At 45.0% G+C, this 25,000-nt stretch overlaps 1 protein-coding gene across 7 annotated transcripts in view; it reads right to left on the bottom strand.

Moving 5' to 3' along the window:
* LOC130291198 (fibronectin type-III domain-containing protein 3A-like) overlaps window positions 1–25,000 on the bottom strand; it is a 121,940-nt gene that overhangs the window by 28,980 nt on the left and 67,960 nt on the right. For all 7 annotated transcript variants that reach the window (XM_056539724.1, XM_056539730.1, XM_056539726.1 and 4 more), the window contains exons 5-12: window positions 21,542–21,773; window positions 19,735–20,013; window positions 16,377–16,435; window positions 12,305–12,462; window positions 8,635–8,694; window positions 7,596–7,734; window positions 5,756–5,809; window positions 3,470–3,591 (exon numbers count right to left, since the gene is read on the bottom strand). In XM_056539724.1, coding sequence (XP_056395699.1) covers window positions 3,470–3,591; window positions 5,756–5,809; window positions 7,596–7,734; window positions 8,635–8,694; window positions 12,305–12,462; window positions 16,377–16,435; window positions 19,735–20,013; window positions 21,542–21,773 — 1,103 coding nt within the window. The remainder of the gene's footprint in view (window positions 1–3,469; window positions 3,592–5,755; window positions 5,810–7,595; window positions 7,735–8,634; window positions 8,695–12,304; window positions 12,463–16,376; window positions 16,436–19,734; window positions 20,014–21,541; window positions 21,774–25,000) is intronic.

The raw sequence follows: 25,000 nt of genomic DNA, 5'->3' as shown, positions 1-25,000 counted from the left end.
GGTCCTTTCACACCGCATTAAGCAGTGTCTATCAGACCTACATTGTGTCCCATAGCAAAAACATATATACTACGTGGTTTTTAACATTTTTTTTAATATGATCAAGCTCAATGGAATAGCGCAGAGGGCAAAGCTATTCCTTCCAGCAGACCCCACAACATTTGTCCCAAACAGAGGCCAAAATTACACACTTTTGACCTCCGTCAGGTATGTGGGGGCAAGGGTGTAGCTAAAAGCTTATGGGCCCTCATGCAAATGTTCAGCTTGGGTCCCTTCTCCCTGGATAAGTTCTCGCCCCCATATAAAATACTGCCACAAATGGTGCCCCTAAAAAGAATGCTGGTACCTACTGTGCCATGAATATAATACTTCTCGAAGCTGGGATGCTAAAAATAATGGCCCACACTGTGCCCCTGAATACAATACTGCCACATGCTGTGCCCCTGAATACAATACTGCCACATACAATGCACCTGAAAACAATACCGCCACATACTATGCACCTGAAAACGATACTGCCACATACTATGCCCCTGAAAATACTGCCACATACTATGCACCTGAAAACAATACCGCCACATACTATGCACCTGAAAACAATACCGCCACATACTATGCACCTGAAAACAATACCGCCACATACTATGCACCTGAAAACAATACCGCCACATACTATGCACCTGAAAACAATACCGCCACATACTATGCACCTGAAAACAATACTGCCACATACTATGCACCTGAAAACAATACTGCCACATACTATGCCCCTGAAAACAATACCGCCACATACTATGCACCTGAAAACAATACCGCCACATACTATGCACCTGAAAACAATACCGCCACATACTATGCACCTGAAAACAATACCGCCACATACTATGCACCTGAAAACAATACCGACACACACTATGCACCTGAAAACAATACCGCCACATACTATGCACCTGAAAACAATACCGACACATACTATGCACCTGAAAACAATACCGCCACATACTATGCACCTGAAAACAATACCGCCACATACTATGCACCTGAAAACAATACTGCCACATACTATGCACCTGAAAACAATACCACCACATACTATGCACCTGAAAACAATACCGCCACATACTATGCACCTGAAAACAATACCGCCACATACTATGCACCTGAAAACAATACTGCCACATACTATGCACCTGAAAACAATACTGCCACATACTATGCCCCTGAAAACAATACTGCCAAATTTTGTGCCCAATTAAAATACCGCCACTTGTAGTGCCCCTAATTTCCATTCCAACACCTACTATGCTGCTGAATGTAATACTGCGCCCAAATACATTACCACCACAAAAAACATGTCATACCTAGAATATGCTCTATTTAAGAAAATAAAAAATACACCACAAACAAATGGTGAAAAAGTTTTTTTCAGGGATGGGTAATAAAATTTTTGGACTGTTCATGATGTCTTGGTTTACTGCCACAATAACTTAAAACAAATAAGGCAAAATGCTTTCATCACAGCAAAACCAATGCATTTACCATGATTTTGGTGTAATTGTAGTAATAAGCAGGGACATCACTGTTACATCTGCTCTTAGGGTACGTTCACACATACAGGATCCTGCAGATTTGATGCGCAGGATTTGTAACTGCAGATTAGAAGCTCAGTCATTTAGTTTACATTGAAATCTGCAGCAGAAAATCCTGCGCATCAAATCTACCTATGTGTGAACATACCCTAAGGGTGCGTTCATACTACAGAATTCTTCCGTGAGCGGAATTCTGCTGTGTGAACTTAACATTAGAGTGAATGGGTCTCCGCAAGACCCGTTCACACTGCGGAATTTCAGCGGCGGACAATGCCGCCGCTGAAATTGTACCGTGCAAAGAAAGAACATGTTCATTCTTTGCATGGATTCCGCGAGCACTGCATAGCAGTCAATGGTGAGGGCTCAGTGCCCCGCAGCCCTAGTGCCGAAGTATGGAATATCTACCGCCAGATGGAATATCTACTCGCTGAATTCAGCGAGCGGAGATTCCACAGTGTGAACGCACCGTAAGTTTCACAGCAGATAACATTGCCGTGGCTCAAACTCGCAATAGGAAACTCGTTGTAAACCTACCCTAAGGGCTCGCTCACACAAGTGTATTTCCTTTCGAACTCGCAGCATGTTTCTCACTCAGAAAATCGGCCACAGACCCCCATTGAAGTCAATAGGGTCTGGGGTGGATTTTAAGCAGTGGAGATTCCGCTGTCGAAAATCTGCTGCGCATAACTTGCCTCTTTCAAATTCGCAGTGGGAAACATGTTGCGAGTTTGAAAAGAAATATGCTGACAATTTTCTGTTGCAGAATTCACTGTCCATTGAGGTCAATTAGTAGCAAAATCTGCAGCAAAAGACGCACGTGTGAAAGGATTCGTCCACAGGTTGTGGTTTTGTGGTGGCACCATGGTGTTTTTGCAATATTGTTACAGAGATGGTACCACAACAAAAATGCAACGTGTGAACAAGGCCTGATACAGAAAAGGTCTGCGTGACAGGGACATTCTCAGTGCTACTTAGTAATATATATATATACTCGCCCCACTCGCCACGTCAAGGCCACCTATTTAGAGTGGGTCCCTAACGTCCCTAGCATAAAATGGCGTAGCACTGGGCGGCAACCACCACCGCCGTGGAACCAGTGCCCACAGGTAGAATGACCCCAATGCCACTCAAACCAGTCCATGGGTCGCACCCCCCCCCCCCCCCCGCAGACACGGCGCCACGGCAGCTACGGACGCCGCACAGCACCACACAGTGTGAACAATGTGTAATGGCTCACTTACCATGCTCTCCCAGTCAGACTGGGAGGCTGCTAGGAAAGAAATGGCCCATGTGTAGCTAACTACTACTTATATAGGGTTGGGCTGAGGGGGTGGGGAAGAGTTCACACTGGTGTGGTGCTGTGCGGCGTCCGTTACGGCCGTGGCGCCGTGTCTGCGGGGGGGTGCGGCCCATAGACTGGTTTGAGTGGCATTGGGGCAGCTCTGCCAGTGGGTCGTTCCCCCGGTGGGCACTGGAGTCGCGGCAGTGGTGGTCGCCGCCCAGTGCTATGCCATTTTATGCTAGGGACGTTAGGGACCCACTCTAAATAGGTGGCCTTGACGTGGCGAGTGGGCTTGTACTTTTTGATCAAAAATGTATACTAACAACCTGTTAGTTTTTGATATTGTGCTGAGAAGCAATCAGATCATTATACAAGATTGTAGATGTGCACCATGTCTGTTTTCTACCGTAAGTTACAAATCTGTTTAACATTCTGGCATCAGTTCATTTTAAAAAAAAAACATTTTTCACCGGAGTACCCCTTTAAATAAAGCATTATAAGTGTCTTTTCAGTCTCAGCAGGACATATAAAAAGCAGAGAGGTAAAGCAGAGGATGCATTTCAGAGACGGCTAGACATCAGCATGCGCTCAGTCTTACCTCATCCCAATGTCATTTTTGGCTGCTATTCTAAAGGCATACTTTGTGGATGGAGACAGCTTTGTTAACTTGTATTGCTTAAGGTGACCGAAGTAGCATTCTTTATAGGGTCCATGCCTCCCCTGTAGAAAAAGAACAACCAAGGTTAAAGGGGTTATCCAGGAACAGAAAAACAGAGCTTATTTCTTTCAAAAACTGCTTCCTATTTGCCCCCAGGTTGGGTGTAGTATTGGCTCCATTCACTTCAATGAAACTGAGCCGCAGACCAGACCCAACCTGGAGACAGACAGGGAGCGTTTTTGAAAGAAGTTAGCTCTGTTTTTCTCTTCCTGGATAACCCCTTTAATAATGCTGACCCTGAGACCACATGGCATAGACATTGAACAGCCTAAAATATACAAAACAAAAGGATTTGAGATGGCTACATTAAAGGGGGTTATCCAGGAGCAGAAAAACATAACTGCTGTTTTTCCAAAAACAGCGCCGCGCCTGTCCTAAGGTTGTGTGTGATATTACAACTCGGCTCCATTCATTTCAAGTCAACAGAGCTGCAATACCACCCCCAAATTAAGGACAAGAGTAGTGCTGTTTTTACAAGAAAGCAGCTATGTTTAAAGGGGTACTCCGCTGTTCAGCGTTTGGAACAATGTGTTCCGAACGCTGGAACTTGTGACGTCACAGCCCCGTCCCCTCATGACGTCACGCCCCGCCCCCTCAATGCAAGTCTATGGGAGGGGGCGTGACAGCTGTCACGCCCCCTCCCATGGACTTGCATTGAGGGGGTGGGGCGTGACGGCATGAGGGGGCAAGGCTGTGACGTCACAAGCTCCCGGCTCCAGCATTCGGAACAGTTTGTTCCAAACCTGAGCAGCGGAATACCCCTTTAAGCAGTATGCAGTAAGTCTGGGTGACCAGCTGACCAAATCCGAATCCGTACATCCTTAAAAATGGCTGAAAATAGTTAAAGTTAAAACTTCCAGTTAATGAGTAGCAGCAGCTCTGGAGCACAAGCTTCTGCCCTAAGGGTTTGTTCACACGTCCGGATCTTCTGCGAGTTTCCCACTACAGGTTTAACCCGAAAAAGACCCCACTACAGTCAAAACTCGCAGGAGATTTGGATATGTGAATGTACCCTTTCACATGTAATACTATGCAGATTTACTGCAGAGATCCATTTAAAGGCATTACTATCTGGATGGAGGGGTTCTTTAACCCCTTGGCGACCCATGCCCGTTCTTATCAGTCATGGTACCACTAAGTCCCCTTTCATACTGCCATTGTGTCCTGGCGGAAAACGTCTTTTTTTTTTTTTTTTTCCGTGCCTTTATTGCCAGTTGGGGTACAACAGGCAACAACGGGTACAACAGATCCCATTTACTATTATGGGGTCCGGCTGGCGCCGTTGTTTTATGACAGGAGTAGTGGGAGAAAAAGATGTTGCATGATGTATTTTTTCACCCGCCATTCTCCCCGTGTTCCCTGATGTCCGTCGTACTGCAGTGTCACATCGGCAGTGTGATAGCCTTAGATGTCAAGGTATGCTGGGATTTGTAGTTTTGCTACAGCTGGAGGCACCCTGGTTGGGAAACAGTGCCTTAGAGAATGAAGAATGAGTTTATAGGGGTACTCGGCTGCTCAGCGTTTGGAACAAACTGTTTTTAACGCTGGAGCAGGGAGCTCGTGACATCATAGCCCCACCCCCCTAATGACGTCACACCCCGCCCACTCAATGCAAGTCTATGGGAGGGGGTGTGACGGCTGTCACGCCCCCTTCCATAGACTTGCATTGAGGGGACGGGGCATGAAATAATGAGGGGCGGAGCTAATGTCGAAAGCATAATACAGATTGTTCCAAACGCTGAGCAGCGGAGTACCTCTTTAACCATCACTCCATACACTTCAGAACATGGAGTTCAGCGACCGGCAATGTTCAGAAGTAACAGAAAATGAATGGAGCAGCGGCCGATCAGCTAGTTATCCCATATTCTGTGGGCAGAGGGTAACTTTAATTCTTGGAATACCCTCATTAAAATTAAAAGTCTGGTCACAGGAGAAGACCCCCTGTAATGAATCAGTCCATCAGTCTCCAAACCGTGGCCCTCCAGCTGATGCAAAACTACAACTCTGAGCATGCTGGGAGTTGTAGTGTTGCAACATCTGGAGGGTCACAGTTTGGGGACCACTGTATCAGTCAAGCATATATTATTCTTGTACATTTTATCCCAGCTGGTGATTGAAGGGTTTAACAAAAAGATGATAGAAAATATAAAACACATGGTCCAATACCTCATCCCATTCCAAAAGGTAGCCATTGATTTTGGATCCGTTATCGTTAGACGCCTGAAAATAAGAATACGGTAGATTACAAAAATGAAGATCAACGGTGCGTGATACCAAGGCCTGAATTATTCCATCTGTCTGGAGACAAAATTTTGCCCGAATTCTGTCTCAGACAGATAACCAATCACAGCTCAGCTTTCATTTTAACAACGTAATTTGAGTGATGAACACTGAGCTGTGATTGGTTGTTCTCTGGCCAAGACAAAAATCAGACACATTTTTGTCTCCGATTGATAATTCTGGGCCATTAAATGGGCACTGTCTACTGTCATTTGCAAAAAAATAAAAATAAAAAAATAAAAACATTATATGTATATTTGTAATATACATTGATTGAAAAATGTGTATATATTTGTGGGCGAAAAAATGCTCCATACTTTTTACCACTAGGGTTCCCTTCACTATCCAAAACACTGTCTTCTCCCTGCAGCTATTGCCTATGTGTCTTGGCTGAGACAAAATATAGGAAGTGTGTAGGGTAAAGCAGGGCTCTGTACAGACTCCTGACTTGTCAATCATCCTGCTGTGTGAGCCAAGAGAGTGTCACATAGCCTCAGTGTAAATAGCAGCCGAATGTAAATTCTTGGGAAAGAGGAAGGAAGTTCCCATATGAGATGTGAGGGCAAGCAGGGGAAAGCCCCCTCCTACGCAGTGAGCTGCAGGAAGTATGAGCAACATAAAACAAGGGACAAGCCATAAAAGGGTGTAAATTATAATTTAACCCCTTAAGGACCAGGCCAATTTTATTTTTGCATTTTCCATTTTTTCCTCCTTACCTTCTAAAAATCATAACTCTTTTATAATTCCATTCCCAGACCCATATGAGGGCTTGATTTTTGCATCATCAATTTCACTTTGTAATGACATCACTCATTTTACCATAAAACATACGGCACAACCCAAAAAAAACAAACATTATCTATGTGGGGAAATTGAAAAGAAAACCGCAATTTATGAAAATTTGGAAGGTTTTGTTTTCATGCTGTAGACTTTCCAGTAAAAATGACCTGTTTTCTTTATTCTGTGGGTCAATACGATTAAAATGATACCCATCTTATATGCATTTCTATTATTGTACCTCTTTAAAAAAATCTCAAACTATTTTAACAAAATTAGTATGTTTGAAATTGCCCTATTTTGACCACCTCTAACTTTCCCATTTTTCCATATATGGGGCGGTATGAAGGCTCATTTTTTGCACAGTGATCTGTAGTTTTTATTGGTACCACTTTTGCTTAATTTTTTTATACGCTTTTTAGGGGTAAAATGGGAAAAAGCGACGATTTACATTTTTATAGGGGAAGGGGATTTTTCAAATGTATTTTTTTTTTTTTATACTTTAAATGTTCCCATAGGGAACTATTTATAGCAATCAGTTGATTGCTAATACTATTCAGTGCTATGCAAAGGCATAGCACTAATCAGTGTTATCGGTCATCTTCTGCACAGGTGAGGGGACCTCCGGCCACCATGCTGGATGATAGGATCCCCGCGGCAGCGCTGCTGGCGATCCGATCATTCATTTTAAGTGCCACATTGCCGCGGATGCCGTGATCTGTATTGATCACGGCATCCGAGGGGTCAAAGGTGGACATCAGCGCGATCGCTGATGTCTGCCATTACCGGCGGGTCCCTGGCTGCGTAAATGTACGTCATGGTGCTTTAAGTACCACGGCACCATGACGTACATTTATGTCCATTGTCGTTAAGGGGTTAAGCACATGGAGCATTTTATATTGTTTCAGTTGACAGACTATAAGAGAAGTTAAGTCGCCGGTATACAGACCTTCCACTGCAGGTTTAGACAGTTCCGACTTCTATTGGTGAGCTTTGGCGGCGCTGGTGAATCCGGCTCACAGCTTTCCGTGGTAAAACTCACTAATTCAGAGATGGAACCCTCTAGAGGTGGACACGTGGCAGTAACTCTAAAACACAAAGGTCACCACCATTATAACCAATCTTATAACAAAGAACCATTGAAACAGGAAAGAAGAAAATATGGAAAATTTAGGTCAGTAGGTGCCAAACTACTGACCTCTAGATGTTGCAAAACTACAACTCCCAGCATGCCCGGACAGCCGTTGGCTGTCCGGGCATGCTGGGAGTTGTAGTTTTGCAACATCAGGAGGTCCAGTTTGGATTTAAAGGGGTACTCCGGTAGAATTATTATAATTTTTTTTTAAATCAACTGGTGCCAGAAAGTTAAACAGATTTGTAAATTACTTCTATTTAAAATCTTAATCCTTCCAGTACTCATCAGCTGCTGTATACTACAGAGGAAGCTCTTTTCTTTTTGAATTTATTTTCTGTCTGACCACACTGCTCTCTGCTGACACCTCTGTCCGTGTCAGGAACTGTCAAGAGAAGGAGCATATTCCTATAGCAAACCTCTCCTGCTCTGGACAGTTCCTAATGTGGACAGAGGTGGTCAGACAGAAAAGAAATTCAAAAAGAAAAGAACTTCCTCTGTAGTATACAGCAACTGAAAAGTACTGGAAGGATTAAGATTTTTAAATAGAAGTGATTTACAAATCTGTTTAACTTTATGGCACCAGTTGATTTAAAAAAATATATAATTATCTGCTAATTTTCTGGAAATTTTAGGAGGGGGGGAACAAATCTAATTTTCTATATTACTTAAAAGGGTACTCCGGTGGAAAATATATATTTTATATATATATTTTTTCCACCGGAGTACCCTTTTAAGTAATATAAAAAATTAGATGTTTTTTTTGCCCCCCTAAAATTTCCAGAAAATAAGCAGATAAAGAATTATTGCCACAGACTATGTAAGACAGTCCCAGTCAAAGCCATATGGCACATACCGTACATGGTAGTCTGTTGCTGGCCGCAGGTCTGTGAGCGTGCACGTTGCAGTGTCTCCTCTGAAAAACAAAAACAAAATACAAAATGCATGCTCAGCGTTACTGTGAGACCATCTTAAAGGGATATTCCTATCTTGTAAAGTTACAGAGGTGATCACCAATAATGAGCATGAGGGGTCTACAGTGCTGCATCCCCATCACTAGTTCTCAAGGGGGAGCACTATGTAGTGGTACATGGCAACAGAAAAGTAATAGAAATACAAATAGATAAAAAAAAAAAAGTCCAGTCCATCTACAGATAAAATACAGCAGCCAGCAATGGACGCGCTTCGAGCATGCTTTGGAAAAAAAACCTGTTTCTTGAAACGCGTCACTTACTGGATGCGGTAGTTTATCTGTTCCGACCTGTGAACTGAGCACCGCAAAACCAACTGAAATCATTGGCGCTGTGAAAATCGGAATCCGTGCAGTTTCCATAAGAAAATTGAAGGCGGAATCTTTGTAGTGTGAACAGTGTACATGGTGGGAAAACATCCCAAACATCTCCAAACTTTGGGTCTCCAGCTGTTGCAAAACTACAATGCTCAGCATGCTGGGAAAGAAGATGGTTGTAAGGGCACAAGCTGGGAGTTGTAGTTCTGCACCAGCTGGAGTGCTGAAAGATAGTCCATTTGGCCTGCATATGGATGGGTAAATAAATGAATGAATACATTAATTAATTTTAAAAAAATGTAACCAAAAAAATGTATAACAATATACACTGCTCAAAAAAATAAAGGGAACACTAAGAGAACACATCCTATATCTGAATGAATGAACTTATCGTATGAAATACTTTCGTCTTTACATAGTTGAATGCGCTGACAACAAAATCACACAAAAATTATCAATGGAAATCAAATGTATCAACCCATGGAGGTCTAGATATGGAGTCACACTCAAAATCACAGTGGAAAACCACACTACAGGCTGATCCAACTTTATGTAATGTTCTTAAAACAAGTCACAATGAGTCTCAGTAGTGTGTGTGGCCTCCACGTGCCCGTATGACCTCCCTACAATGCCTGGGCAACTCCTGGACAGTCTGTGGTGCAACGTGGCGTTGGTGGATGAGCGAGACATGATGTCCCAGATGTGCTCAATCAGATTCAGGTCTGGGGAACAGGCGGACCAGTCCATAGCATCAATGCCTTCCTCTTGCAGGAACTGCTGACACACTCCAGCCACATGAAGTCTAGCATTGTCTTGTATTAGGAGGAACCCAGGGCCAACTGCACCAGCATATGGTCTCACAAGGGGTCTGAGGATCTCATCTCGGTACGTAATGGCAGTCAGGCTACCTCTGGCAAGCACATTGGAGGGCTGTGCGACCCCCCCCCCCCCCCCTTAAGAAATGCCACCCCACACCATTACTGACCCACCACCAAACCGGTCATGCTGGAGGATGTTGCAGGCAGCAAAACGTTCTTCACGGCGTCTCCAGACTCTGTCATGTCTGTCATGTGCTCAGTGTGAACCTGCTTTCAACTGTGAAGAGCACAGGGTGCCAGTGGTGAATTTGCCAATCTTGGTGTTCTCTGGCAAATGTCAAACGTCCTACACGGTGTTGGGCTGTAAGCACAACCCCCACCTGTGGACGTCGGGCCCTCATACCACCCTCATGGAGTCTGTTTCTGACTGGTTGAGTCGACACATGCACATTTGAGGCCTGCTGGAGGTCATTTTGCAGGGCTCTGGCAGTGCTCCTCCTGCTCCTCCTTGCACAAAGGCGGAGGTAGCGGTCCTGCTGCTGGGTTTTTGCCCTCCTACGGTCTCCTCCACATCTCCTGATGTACTGGCCTGTCTCCTGGTAGCCCCTCCATGCCCTGGACACTACGCTGACAGACACAGCAAACCTTCTTGCCACAGCTCGCATTGATGTGCCATCCTGGATGAGCTGCACTACCTGAGCCACCTGTGTGGGTTGTAGACACCATCTCATGCTAACACTAAAGTGAAAGCACCGCCAGCATTAAAAAGTGACCAAAACATCAGCCAGGAAGCATAGGAACTGAGAAGTGGTCTGTGGTCACCACCTGCAGAACCACTTCTTTATTGGGGGATTCTTGCTAATTGCCTATAATTTCCATCTGTTGTCTGTTCCATTTGCATAACAGCATGTGAAATTGATTGTCAATCAGTGTTGCTTCCTGAGTGGACAGTGGGATTTCACAGAAGTTGGAACTTGGAGTTACATTGTGTTGTTTAAGTTAGAGATGAGCGAACTTACAGTAAATTCGATTCGTCACGAACTTCTCGGCTCGGCAGTTGATGACTTATCCTGCATAAATTAGTTCAGCTTTCAGGTGCTCTGGAGGGCTGGAAAAGATGGATACAGTCCTAAGAAAGAGTCTCCTAGGACTGTATCCACCTTTTCCAGCCCACGGGAGCACCTAAAAGATGAACCAATTTATGTAGGATAAGTCATCAACTGCCGAGCCGAGAAGTTCGTGACGAATCGAAATTACTGTAAGTTCGCTCATCTCTAGTTTAAGTGTTTCCTTTATTTTTTTGAGCAGTGTATATAGACCATATCCTATTTTTTATAACAATAATAAAAAAATAAAAAAATAATAGGATAGATATATATATATATATATATATATATATCCTATCTATGCAGTGTAATAGACTGTATTAGAGGTATACATCAGAAGATCCTCAACACGTATACCTCCAAGACAGGCTATAAATATGATGTGAACAGAGCCTTCCTCTTAAAGGGGTACTCCGCCCCTATCCAAAGGATAGGGGATAAGATGTCAGATCACCGGGGTCCCGCTGCTGGGGACCCTGGGGATCGCTGCTGCAGCACCCCGCTATCATTACTGCGCAGAACGAGATCGCTCTGCACGTAATGACGGGCAATACAGGGGCCGGAGCATCGTTATGTCACGGCTCCGCCCCTCGTGACGTCACGGCCCGCCCACGTCAATACAAGTCTATGGGAGGGGCGTGGCGGTCGTCACGCCCCCTGCCATAGACTTGCATTAAGGGGACGGGCCGTGATGACATGAGGGGCGGAGCCATGACGTCACGCTGCTCCGTCCCCTGTATCGCCCGTCATTATGCACAGAGCGAACTCGCTCTGTGCAGTAATGATGGTGTGGTGCCGCAGCGGCGATCCCCGGGGGACCGCGGCGATCTGACATCTTATCCCCTATCCTTTGGATAGGGGATAAGATGCCAGGGGCGGAGTACCCCTTTAAGTGTTGTAGGCACTGATGTCATATCACTAGGACAGTGTTTTCCCAACCCGGGTGCCTTCAGCTGTTGCAAAACTACAACTCCCAGCACGCCCGGACAGCCAACGGCTGTCCGGGCGTGCTGGGAGTTGTAGTTTTGCAACATCTGTAGGGCCACAGTTTGGAGACCACTGCATTAGGATATATGGGTTAATAGGACTATCCCAAGATGGAAAGTATCCATAGGATAGGGGATATCTAGCTGTCTAGTCGAGGGCTCAAGCACGCTTTGAAAAAAGAACGGTTGTTCAATACGGACCGCTTGCCAGATGCACTATTTTATCTGTACATAATTTAAAGCTATATATACTTTCATTAGCTCGATTATTTTATCTTATTTGTATTTCTATACCATTGTTTGTGCTACTCAAGGGTTTCATACTCACGAGTAAGCTGGCTTGAACTTTCCGTTTTTGCCACTATTGGATACGGTCACCTCGTACATGAATGACCCTGGTAAATGGCTTGTGGGGCTCTCCCGGTTCGGGGAGGTGATCTGCACGCTCCAGGACAACACAGCAGACCTTGCTTCCAAGTTGGAAACCTACACAAAATTTTAAAAAAATATATATAGAAAAATTTAGGATAAAGTATGTCAAGTGAAACAGTCTCACTAACAGATCACATGATCCACAGGGATCAATATACATAAGGTTTCCTTGGTGCAGCACTAATGGATGCATACAAGTCAACAGAACAGAATGGAGGACAAATAACCGAATAAAGAAACGTTTCTCAATGAAATAAATAAATGTTTTTACATACTGAATTTTCATTGCATTTTTTGTTAGGTTTTTATTTCTTTTTAGATATGTTATGAACACTAAAAGCTGAGGAACGACGGCTACATGAGAACGAGAAACCCCAATGAGAAAGAGAGAGTCATTATTCAGGAAGTGCCAGTCAAGTATGCATTGTTAATGAAGTGATGTAATGTGATTAGAATGAACATGTCCTCGAATACCCTCATAACATACAAAGAGGATCCCAGCCCACCGATCGCTGGGTCAGATTTCAGAGCAAATAAGGCTGCAACCTACCCAGAAAACCATACAGAGCTCAATATGGTGTGAAAGGCACTCCGCACTGTGCAGAGAGACCGGAAGATCTACTGAGAAGAGTGCATCTTAAATATTGCTGGTTTGTATTGGCCCTGGTTAATGTAGGGTAACCCCAATAGGATAGGAGGCCCTATCAGTGCTACAGACAGATCTGGTTTAGTCCTCTGTGAAATAATTCTGGAAGGTCCTTTCCCAGAACTCTATGTTGTGCTGTTTCTCAGTTATTGCTCCTGGAAGGGAGGGAAAGAAAGGAAGGGAGGGAGGGAGGGAGGGAAGGAAGAAAGGAAGGGAGGGAGGGAAGGAGTGAGGGTAAAGAAAGGAAGGGAGGGAGGGAAGAAATGAAGGGAGGGAGGGAAGAAAGGAAGGGAGGGAGGGAGGGAGGGAAGGAAGAAAGGAAGGGAGGGAAGGAGTGAGGGTAAAGAAAGGAAGGGAGGGAGGGAAGGAGTGAGGGTAAAGAAAGGAAGGGAGGGAGGGAAGAAATGAAGGGAGGGAGGGAAGAAAGGAAGGGAGGGAGGGAAGAAAGGAAGGAAGGGAAGGAGGGAGGGAGGGAAGAAAGGAAGGGAGGGAGGGAAGGAGTGAGGGAGGGAGGGAAGGAGGGAGGGTAAAGAAAGGAAGGGAGGGAGGGAAGAAAGGAAGGGAAGGAGGGAGGGAAGGAGGGAGGGTAAGAAAGGAAAGGAAGGGAGGGAGGGAAGAAAGGAAGGGAAGGAGGGAGGGAAGAAAGGAAGGGAAGGAGGGAGGGAAGAAAGGAAGGAAGGGAAGAAGGGAGGGAAGAAAGGAAGGGAAGGAGGGAGGGAAGAAAGGAAGGGAAGGAGGGAGGGAAGAAAGGAAGGGAAGGAGGGAGGGAAGAAAGGAAGGAAGGGAAGGAGGGAGGAAGGGAAGAAAGGGAAGGAGGGAGGTAAGAAAGGAAGGGAAGGAGGGAGGTAAGAAAGGAAGGGAAGGAGGGAGGTAAGAAAGGAAGGGAAGGAGGGAGGTAAGAAAGGAAGGGAGAAAGGGAAGAAAGGATAGGAGGAGGGGAAGGAAGAAAGGGAGGAGGGGAAGAAAGGAAGGGAAGGAGTGAAGGGAGGAGGGGAAGAAAGAAAAAGAAAGGGAGGAGGGGAAGAAAGAAAGGGAAAGAAAGGAAGGGAGGAGGGAAAGAAAGGAAGGGAGGGAGGGGAAGAAACGAAGGGAGGGATGGAAGAAAAGAAGGGAGGGAGGGAAGAAAAGAAGGGAAGGAGGGAAGAAGGGAAGGAGGGAAGAAAGGAAGGGAGGGAAGAAAGGAATGGAGGGAGGAAAGGGAGGGAAGAAAGGAAGGGAGGGAAGAAAGGAAGGAAGGGAGGGAAGAAAGGAAGGGAGGGAAGAAAGGAAGGGAGGAGGGAAAGAAAGGAAGGGAGGGAGGGAAGAAAAGAAGGGAGGGAGGGAAGAAAAGAAGGGAGGGAGGGAAGAAAAGAAGGGAGGGAGGGAGGGAGGGAAGAAAGGAAGGAAGGGAAGGAAGGAAGGGAAGGAAGGAAGGAAGGGAGGGAGGGAGGGAAGGAAGGAAGGGAGGGAGGGAGGGAAGAAAGCAAGGGAGGGAGGGAAGAAAGCAAGGGAGGGAGGGAGGAAAGCAAGGGAGGGAGGGAAGAAAGGGAGGGGTGAGGGAAAGAAAGGGAGGGGTGAGGGAAAGAAAGGGAGGGGTGAGGGGAAGAAAGGGAGGGGTGAGGGGAAGAAAGGGAGGGGTGAGGGGAAGAAAGGGAGGGGTGAGGGGAAGAAAGGGAGGGGTGAGGGGAAGAAAGGGAGGGGTGAGGGGAAGAAAGGGAGGGGTGAGGGGAAGAAAGGGAGGGGTGAGGGGAAGAAAGGGAGGGGTGAGGGGAAGAAAGGGAGGGGTGAGGGGAAGAAAGCGAGGGGTGAGGGGAAGAAAGGGAGGGGAAGAAAGCGAGGGTGGAAGGGAAGAAAGGAAGGGAGGGAGGAATGGAGGGGGAGAGACAGAGGGAGGGTGTAGGAGAGGAAGGAAGGAAGGAAAAAAGGAATGGAAGGTAGGGAGGGAGGGGGGAGAGGAAGGGGCGGAAGTGAAGAGACAGAAGGGAAGGTGAAGGGAAAAAAAAAAAGGAAGGCTGGGAAAAGAAAGAAGTGAGGAATTTTCCCCTCGTAAATGTGTACAAACATATAGACAACTAGGTTTTACCATTTTCCTTGTCAAGGGGATGTCCCTACACTGTCAGAAGTGGTTGGGCAATGTTAGACTGGGTTGGGTAACACTCCAAACAGGTAACACCCAGTTTCTAATTTATATATTTGTAGGAGGAGTAACAGGGACAACACAAGACAGCACTGCATGAAAAGACGCTCCAGTCAGTATATTTAAAGATAGACAGGCCAGGGCTGGTGAAAGATCAAGGGAGGAAAGAAAAGAAGGACAGAGGAAGGAAGGAAGAGAGGGATGGAAGTGGAAGGAAGGAGGGAAGGGGAAGGAATGGAATGAGCGAGGAAGGGAAGGAAGAGAGGGAGGGAGAAAAAGAGGAGGGAATGAAGTGAGAGAGGAAGGGAGGAAGTAAATGGCTGTAAGACAACTGGCTGCAGCAGGAGCTTCCCCCCTGTCTTCAGCAGGAAAAAAATGAACAACCCCCTTGGTTAAGCTCCACCCCTCAGTTCCCTGCAGGATTTTTACAGACAGATTTTTTTCAAGCCTAATGCTAAAAGCTGACAAACAACAAGGGCAGCTATACTCTATTTTTTTTTTTCTTCCTTTTTTTTTTTTCCTATTATTGGTTCAGTTGTGTTACTTTAATTAAAATGTGGGATTAACAGAGTGAAAAGGCCCTAAAAAATGTCATTCAACTACATAAAAAGGGATGTAGGAGAGTAGTGCCACTACTGTGGTCCATGGGCTGTGCATGATATTGCAGCCCAACTCCTTATGCTTGAAAGGGGGATGAGCTGCATTACTAGAAACAACCTATGGACATGAGGGGTGCTGTTTGTCATTCATTTTCTATTTACTATCTCTTTAAATGGCAATATCCATTATGATCGAGAACATTCAGAAAATAATTTTGCACAATGTATCTAATGGAAATCAGGTGTTATAAGACAAGCTGTGTAAATGGACGGACTGAACAGGAAGCTGTATCTAAAGACTTGGACAGGAATGCTAGGACTCCATTGTCAGCAGTATCCCTGCTCTTTTACGGTGTTAGAAGGCTCTGGCGCCATGACTCCAGTAACAGCGATGCACTATGAAACTGATATTTACACAGTTCCCCACTACCTTAGTGTAGGTTCACCCAAGTTAACCCTTCACATAAACAGTGATCTGCGTGACACATGCTTCTATTTATAGATCAGAGGAACAGAGTACATTCCATTTTTGTCTAAATCCTTAGATGGGCTGAAATACATAAGCTTCAAGGATAGCCACCAATCTTACAGATCATGGAGTACTTACAACTGGCTTGGCCATGCTGGGACTTAAATCTTGTAGCCTTTTCGGTTCGGCTTCTCCATCTAACAAAGAGAAGAAAGAAAAAATGAAAATATTCTTTAAACCCTCCGCACGCACAGTAGGCCCACCGGCCAAAATTGTTCTTCGCATTTATTTTTTATCTAAAGCTTTTAAGAAACCGCCAACTGGTATTGATTTAACAGTCAGGGGACGGGCGAACCGCACAGATGTTATTCTCTAATCTGTTGGGAAGTAGTATTCACATGATCAGGTCAATACACTTTACCACCATCTGAGAGAGGGAATGATGCAAGTGCCGGGGTATTGCACAACCTAAAAGATTTATTCATCCTGAAAATCCTATTCCACACTTCCTCCTGGGCCACAGCCATGGCCGGACCAGTGTCCTGGTGCATATCCTGGATTAGTGTTGCCAAGTATCGGGCATTTCCACAGGAGACTATTTTAAAAGGTTATTCGTCACATATGCATACAGGACGTAAACAAGTACAAAGGGATTTTTATATGCAATAAGTGTTCATTCTCTAGCTCCGGTTTGGAAATGCTAGACAAGAATAAAATATGGCTGCCGTGACAGTTCTTATATGGCTTGTCTACCAATTTGGCATATGCCGTTCTATAGAGGAAGAGGAACTGGGCAGATTAATATACAGTAACATTACAGATAAGTTTCAGGATATTATTTTTTTTAACACCAATCATACACTGATGGTCTATCCGAAAGGAGATTTTCTACCAAAACACTTCATCTATCTGCAGATAAATGATGAGTGTCCAACCACTGGGCCCCAGGTCCATGTAACTAGGGAGAGCATCTGACTGGCGGTGCTCCAACCACTGGGACAGGGCGATGTAGGATGTCCATTCTCATGATTGGTTGAAGTCCCATTGGTCCCTTGTCCTCCTAGTTGAATACAGCGGTGGTCAGAAGCACGAGCTGTGACCTTCTAAGAATATCATAGAAATATAAAATGTGTTGGCCCATCTAGTCTGCCCAATATTCTGAATACTATCAATCATCCCTGGCCCTATCTTATATAAAGGATAGCCTTATGCCTATCCCTATCTTATATAAAGGATAGCCTTATGCCTATCCCTATCTTATATAAAGGATAGCCTTATGCCTATCCCTATCTTATATGAAGGATAGCCTTATGACTATCTTATACAAAGGATAGCCTTATGCCTATCACTATCTTATATAAAGGATAGCCTTATGCCTATCCCTATCTTATATGAAGGATAGCCTTATACCTATCACTATCTTATATAAAAGATAGCCTTATGCCTATCCCTATCTTATATGAAGGATAGCCTTATGCCTATCCCTATCTTATATGAAGGACAGCCATATGCCTATCCCAAGCATTAATCAGCAGATACACTCATCCATTGGGAATAGGACCCATGTTCTTGTGATCAGTACTGGCCCGAAAGATCAGACCCCTACCAATAAAACTGTGTTAGGAACAACCTTTACTGATCACCAATTAGATGTCCAAAATTAAGGCAACTTTTTGGACGTTTTTTTTTTCACGAGCGAATGGTCAATGCTCTTTAAAACTGAAGTAAATTCATTTTCCATATAAAAACAAGCAGATGTAATGCTCTAAATTCCTAATAAATCTATGTTACACTTTGGGTCCCCAGAGTTCCACTCAAGGACCTCAGCGGCAGGGATGGTGTTTACATAGTTCTCCGTATGGACGGGATCCACACATACATCTCCTATGAATGTATCCTGTGTATCTGGATAATGGATTTACATCTTAATCTCACATCTGCTTGTAATTTAATCTGAGAAATTGACCATTCCAGGAATATTTCTAATCTGCTGTCAGAGATGATCTCTTCCCACCCAATTATTTACAGCCATCCCTTTGCTGGCCCTCATGGGGACCATGCAACGCAGCCGACAGCGGTGGAAGAAAGGCGACCGTCCAAGAAAATCCCATCTGTAGTTCCGTTTGGGAGCTAAATGAGCATCTAAAATTGGTCACGTGACATGGGCTGCCGAAAACAATGCAATGCAATTGCGCGGCCCCATGGACATACTGCATCTTTCATGCAGGACTATACGTGTCTCTCAACTAGTGTGTCTCCAGCTGTTGCAAACTACAACTACAACTTTGGTTGTCCGGGCATGCTAGGAGTTGTGGTTTTGCAACAGCTGGTGGAACACTGAACGGGAGCACGTATAGCAGTGTTTACTAACCAAAGGGCTTATCCTTTCTTCCAGAAACAGCGCCTCTCTTGTCCTCAGTTTGTGTTTGGCATTGCAGCTCTGTTCCATTAATAGGGGATAGGGGATAAGTGTCAGATCACGGGGGTATGACCGCTGGGACCCCCTGCACAGTGCTCCGGCTATCCTCGTGCATAAAGCGGGGATTGGCATGACCCCTACATGCAGCTTTATGGTAGAGCTGGAGATACACGAGTACAGCACATTGGCTCTTCCATAGAGCATGCCCATCCCCACAGTGTGTCCAAGGAAAGCTGGAGCGCCGTGCAGGAGATCGCAGGAATCCCAGCAGGCGGACCAGCCCTGATCTGACACTTATCCCCCATTATTTGGGTAGGGGGATACATTTTCCTAAACGGGCTAACCCCTTTAAAGTGCATAAAGCCACGTTGTAATACCACACACAACCTGAGGACAAGTGTGGCGCTCTCTCTGGAAAAAATAAACGGCAGCTATGCTTTTCTAATCCTACATGCGTTGCTGAATTTGTCGATTTCGGCTAATGAGTACCTGTCACCAAATTAAACTTTTAATATATTGTTCCTTATGTAATTATAATACACTATACTTTGCTATTTACTTAAAATTCTCAACCTTTATATGTTTTTAATGTGATTGAAAAAAACGTCCACTAGGTGGCTCTGTTCTGTTCCCTGACGCAAGTCAAACAGTTAGTTTGGTCTCCTTCCGCCCTGGCAGGAGACCAAACTCAGGACGTGCGGCCATGGCTAGGCACAGCTCTCACAGCCTTCAGTGATGTTGCGCTTGCTGGGTAACGCCCACTTTCTCCTGCCAGGAGCTCAGACAATGGGAGCAATGGAAAAGGTATGATACACAGCTTTTTAAAGCTTGGAAAAAATATTTAAGGGCAGGAGGGGTGTTAGGAGTAGTTAGGGAATATAATCTGAGTTAGTTTAGAAAATATCGTTTGATGACAGGTACTCTTAACTTGCCAACCAACTCATGTGCATCAAGGCCTCCTGAAAGGGATCGGGCATGCTGGATGCACGTGGTTTAGAAAAGATAGCCAGACATGTATGACCAGAGACACCATGTGCAGATCAGCTAGTGAGAAGAGAAATGGTGACCACAACCTACCTCCAGCCTCGTTCTCTGCAGGCGGACTGCCCCGTATTCTGGCGGCTTGCTTCAGTTTGATAGGCCCCCCTGTGAGGTGTTGACCCTTGGTATATCCGTTCTGCATGTGTGAATTGGCAGCATTGTGAGCTTTGTGCGGGGAGGAGGGTGGACTGTGCAGCTTGTTGTTGTTGTGGGTGCTAATCTGGCGGTCTTTTAATTTTTTCCGGAGTTGCTCTTGCACTTTCATGCTTCGCTCGTCTCTCTGTTGGAAGTTCATCCTCCCATGTGACCGCAGCTCTGGAGAGGCGAGAGAGAGTGGACACTCAAATACATCTAGGTATAATAAGAATCCAAACTATGCCAGTTCTTTAGGGCAACAACACGATTTAAAGGAGTTCTGTAGTGAAATATAACTTATCCCCTATCCAAAAGATAGATTGCAGTGGGTCCGAGTGCTGGGACCCCCGCACCCCCACCCCACGATCTCCTGAACGGGACCCCGGTAGTCTGCTGGAAAGAGGGCGTGCCAACCCCTGCAGAGAGTGGGACCGACAGGCCCTCTCCATGTATCCCACAGAGTTAAGTTAAGGGGGTGTGTCGAGCGTGGCTCGCTGCAGGGGTCGGAATGGCAGCTTCCGTCAGACTGAAGTGGCCCCGTTCCATTGGTCGGCCCCCTGTGATCTATAACGTATTTCCTATCCTTTAAATAGGGGATAAGTTATCTTTCACTGTACTACTCCTTTAACGTGAGCTGCACGCCGTTGAGTGTGCGGGATCAGGTATGTGATCATTTAATAGTCTGATCGTCTGAACAATTACACACATGGCGATACCAAATATATGTATTATATTTATTTAAATACTTTATTTGGAAAATGTAAAAAAAAAAAAGTGTTATTTCATAAAAAAAAAAAAATTTATGCCCCCTTGGTGCCTATTATAAGCAACTTTTTGATTGCTTAGATAGACCATTACATTGATCTATGGAGATAAGTGCTCTTTTGCTACAATCTGTTTACATACCAAGGGGGGGGGGGGGGGGCGCGATTGGACTACCAGGTATGCGCCTTTGGCTGTCCGGACATGCTGGGAGTTGTAGTTTTGCCACAGCTGGAGGCTCTCTGGCTTGGAAACACTGATCTAAAGTGTATGGGTATGTTCCACCCCCCCCCCCCCCCCCAATGAGAGATATTGGTAAAAGAAAGATCAGTCTTGTTAAAATCAAACATGATGGATCCTATGTTTTCAAGGCAGATAAGAAAAGGCTTATTCTTCCCTCTTTGTTCAGAACACATGCATACTCGTTCAAACGGAGCGTGCACGTGTATGGTGAAGGTGGACAAATGTAAGCTGCCGGCCAACCTTAAAGGGGTATTCCAGGAAAAAACTTTTTTTTTTATAACAACTGGCTCCAGAAAGTTAAACAGATTTGTAAATTACTTCTATTAAAAAATCTTAATCCTTTCAATAATTATCAGCTGCTGAAGTTGAGTTGTTGTTTTCTGTCTGGCAACAGTGCTCTCTGCTGACATCTCTGCTTGTCTCGGGACCTGCACAGAGTAGAAGAGGTTTGCTATGGGGATTTTCTTCTACTCTGGACAGTTCCCGAGACACGTGTCATCAGAGAGCACTTGGACAGAAAAGAACAACTCAACTTCATCAGCTCACAAGTACTGAAAGGATTAAGATTTTTTAATAGAAGTAATTTACAAATCTGTTTAACTTTCTGGAGCCAGTTGATATATATAAAAAAAAAGTTTTTTCCTGGAATACCCCTTTAAGTGTACAACAAGTGCAGAGAGAAGTCACCGTATAAAATACATACCTTGTTCCTGGAAAATGTGTGGTGGGGGTGGTGGGTGCTGATGTATAAACTGAGGAGGCAGCTCTCCTGTGCCAGGCACTGGTGGGTACACATGGTGCGGGGGGTGAGGGAGCAGGGCGGGGTGATGGTGCATAAAGTGGGTAACGTGAGGTGGCGGAGGGTGCATCGATGGATGGAACTCTGTCGAATGAGGCAAGACCAACACTTTGCGCACTCCATTTTCTTCCACGACCTGTAACAATAAAAAAAGACATAAAATCAAGTTTGTTCCCAAATGTTCAGAATTCTGCTTAACCGGAAAAGGGCTTATATGACATTAGGGGTTGTAGAAATAGGAGTAGAAAATCCGAGCTTGTTTCTTCCAAAAACAGCCCCACCCCTCTCCTCAGGTTGTGTGTGGTATTACAATTTGGCTCTACTAAATTACTTCTATTTAAAAAAAAATCTTAATTCTTTCAGTATTTATCAGCTGCTGTATACTACAGAGGAAGTTCTTTTCTTTTTGAATTTCTTTTCTGTCTGACCACAGTGCTCTCTGCTGACACCTCTGTCCATGTCAGGAACTGTCCAGAGCAGGAGAGGTTTGCTATGGGGATTTGCTTCTGCTCTGGACAGTTCCTGACATGGACAGAGGTGTCAGCAGAGAGCACTGTGGTCAAGAAGAAAAGAACTTCCTCTGTAGTATACAGCAGCTGATAAGTACTGGAAGGATTAAGATTTTTTTTAAATAGAAGTAATTTACAAATCTGTTTAACTTTCTGGCACCAGTTGATTTAAAATATTTTTTTTTTTTCCCCGACAGAGTACCCCTTTAATGTCTCCTGGTTGAGAGTGACCTCAATTTCAATGTCTTCAAGCATCAGTGGTGGATCCATTGGTCACAGAATGTTAGGTAGGGTATGTTGACACGGCGGAATTCCGCGCTGTGAACATTATCAGTGTGAATGGGTCTTCAGCGAGACCCATTCACACCGCAGGATTTCATCATCTGACAATTCAGCCGCTGAAATTGTTCAGCACAAAGAAAGATCATGGTCATTCTTTGCACGGAAGTCCGCGAGCACTGCATAGCCGTCAATGGTGATGGCGCGGCAAAGCGTCGCGAGGTCCTACCGTCAAAGTATTTTCGGCGGCCGCCACCGGACGGAATCTCCGCTCGCTGAATTCAGCGAGCGGAAATTCCGCAGTGTGAACATACCCTTAGCAGTGGTTCTCAACCTGTTCCTCAAGGCCAACCCACATGGGTTCTTTTTTTATTAGTTACTCCATTGGAGTAGAACAGGGAAAAATTCATATCCTGGACTACAGGTATCGGGCATTGAGGACTGGGTTGGGGACCTCTGGTTTAAAGGGAACCTGCCATCATTTTCATGCTGCCTGAACTACGAGTCATCAGGATGGTCCCCATTGGCTTCTCCCCGCCCCACAAGACAGATCTTTCCCTGTTTGGGTATAGAGAGAGATCTGTCAATGAAGGCTGGTGGGGAAGGGAGAAGCCACCAGGACAGTGTTTCCCAACCAGTGAGCCTTCAGCTGTTGCAAAACTACAACTCCTAGCATGCCCGGACAGCCAACGGCTGTCCGGGCATGCTTGGAGTTGTAGTTTTTCAACAGCTGGAGGCACAATGGTTGGAAAACATTGCCTAAAGGGCAGGATTATGCAGCATCTGTGGTTTTTGACCCCTGAAATAAACAGGAAATTCGATACGGCAACAACCACGATTTTCAGAGAAGAAAGGCCCAAGCATTTGTACAATGGCAGGACTGACCACACAGACGTTGGGGAAAAATACATTTGGGGGAACGGTTCCTCTTTAAGAGCGGTGCGGTTCCCGCTTGCTCCACACTGTGAAGATTACTCAATCTCATCTGCAATATTTCCTAAAGCAAAAATGACGAACGAGAACTTGGTTTTCATGCCAAAAGTCTGTTCAAAAGTTCCCGTCAGGGAAGATAAAGAAAAAGGAATCAGTCGGTGACCGTAATACTTATCACAGAGCTGTAAGGACACCGTGAGAGCAGATGATAAGTTATTGGCTTTTACACAACTAAACACCCCCCCCCCCCGCACAGTCTAGAAGATACAGGACCACCAAAAGTTAGTGGGTACATCTGCATTAACACCCCATTGAGAGGCTGTTGTAGGCCCCTCTACTGCCCCATATATATATATATATATATATATATATATATATATATATATATATATATATATAATTGTAGGAACCTCTACTGCCCCCATATATAGTTGTAGGCCCCTCTACTGCCCTCACATATAGTTGTAGGCCCCCATACATAGTAGTAAGCCTCAATACTGAACCCATATAGTTGTATGTCCCTATGCTGCCCCCATATATAGTTGTAGGCCCCTCTACTGCCCCCATATATAGTTGTAGGCTAATATATTGCCCCCATATATTAATGTAGGACCCTATACTGTGCATATATATATTAGTTTTAGGTCCCTCTACAGCCCCATATATAGTGATAGGTCCTTATATTGCCCAGATATATAGTTGTAGGCTCCTATATTGCCCCCATATATTATTGTAGGACCCTATACTGCGCATATATATATATTAGTTTTAGGTCCCTCTACAACCCCATATATAGTGATAGATCCCTATACTGCCCAGATATATAGTTAAAGGCCCCTCTATACTGCCACCATATATGTTTGTAGGCTCCTATATTGCCCCCAAGTAGTTGTAGACCCCCAAACTGACTCCACATATACGCTAGTTGTAGGCCCCAATACTGACCCCATATATAGTTATAGGCCCCATCTGTGCCCCAACATATAGTTGTAGGCACCTATACTGTGCCGATACATAGTTAAGACCACCATATATAGTTGTAGGCCCCCATGGTTCCCCCATATATAGTTGTAGGCTCCTTTAGTTCCCCCATATATAGTTGAAGGCCCTTTAGTTCCCCCATATATAGTTGAAGGCCCTTTAGTTCCCCAATATATAGCTGTAGACCCCTTTAGTTCCCCAATATATAGCTGTAGGCCCCTTTAGTTCCCCCATATATAGTTGTAGGCCCCTTTAGTTCCCCCATATATAGTTGTAGGCCCCTTTAGTTCCCCCATATATAGTTGTAGGCCCCTTTAGTTCCCCCATATATAGTTGTAGGCCCCTTTAGTTCCCCCATATATAGTTGTAGGCCCCTTTAGTTCCCCCATATATAGTTGTAGGCCCCTTTAGTTCCCCCATATATAGTTGTAGGCCCCTTTAGTTCCCCCATATATAGTTGTAGGCCCCTTTAGTTCCCCCATATATAGTTGTACACCCCTTTAGTTCCCCCATATATAGTTGTAGGCCCCTTTAGTTCCCCCATATATAGTTGTAGACCCCTTTAGTTCCCCCATATATAGTTGTAGGCCCCTTTAGTTCCCCCATATATAGTTGTAGACCCCTTTAGTTCCCCCATATGTAGGCCCCTTTAGTTCCCCCA

The sequence above is a fragment of the Hyla sarda genome, chromosome 9, assembly GCF_029499605.1.
Source record: "Hyla sarda isolate aHylSar1 chromosome 9, aHylSar1.hap1, whole genome shotgun sequence".
NCBI classification, from domain to species: Eukaryota; Metazoa; Chordata; class Amphibia; order Anura; family Hylidae; genus Hyla; species Hyla sarda.
The sequence above is the reverse complement of the archived record's forward strand: the minus strand, read 5'-3'. Positions and strand labels throughout refer to the sequence as shown.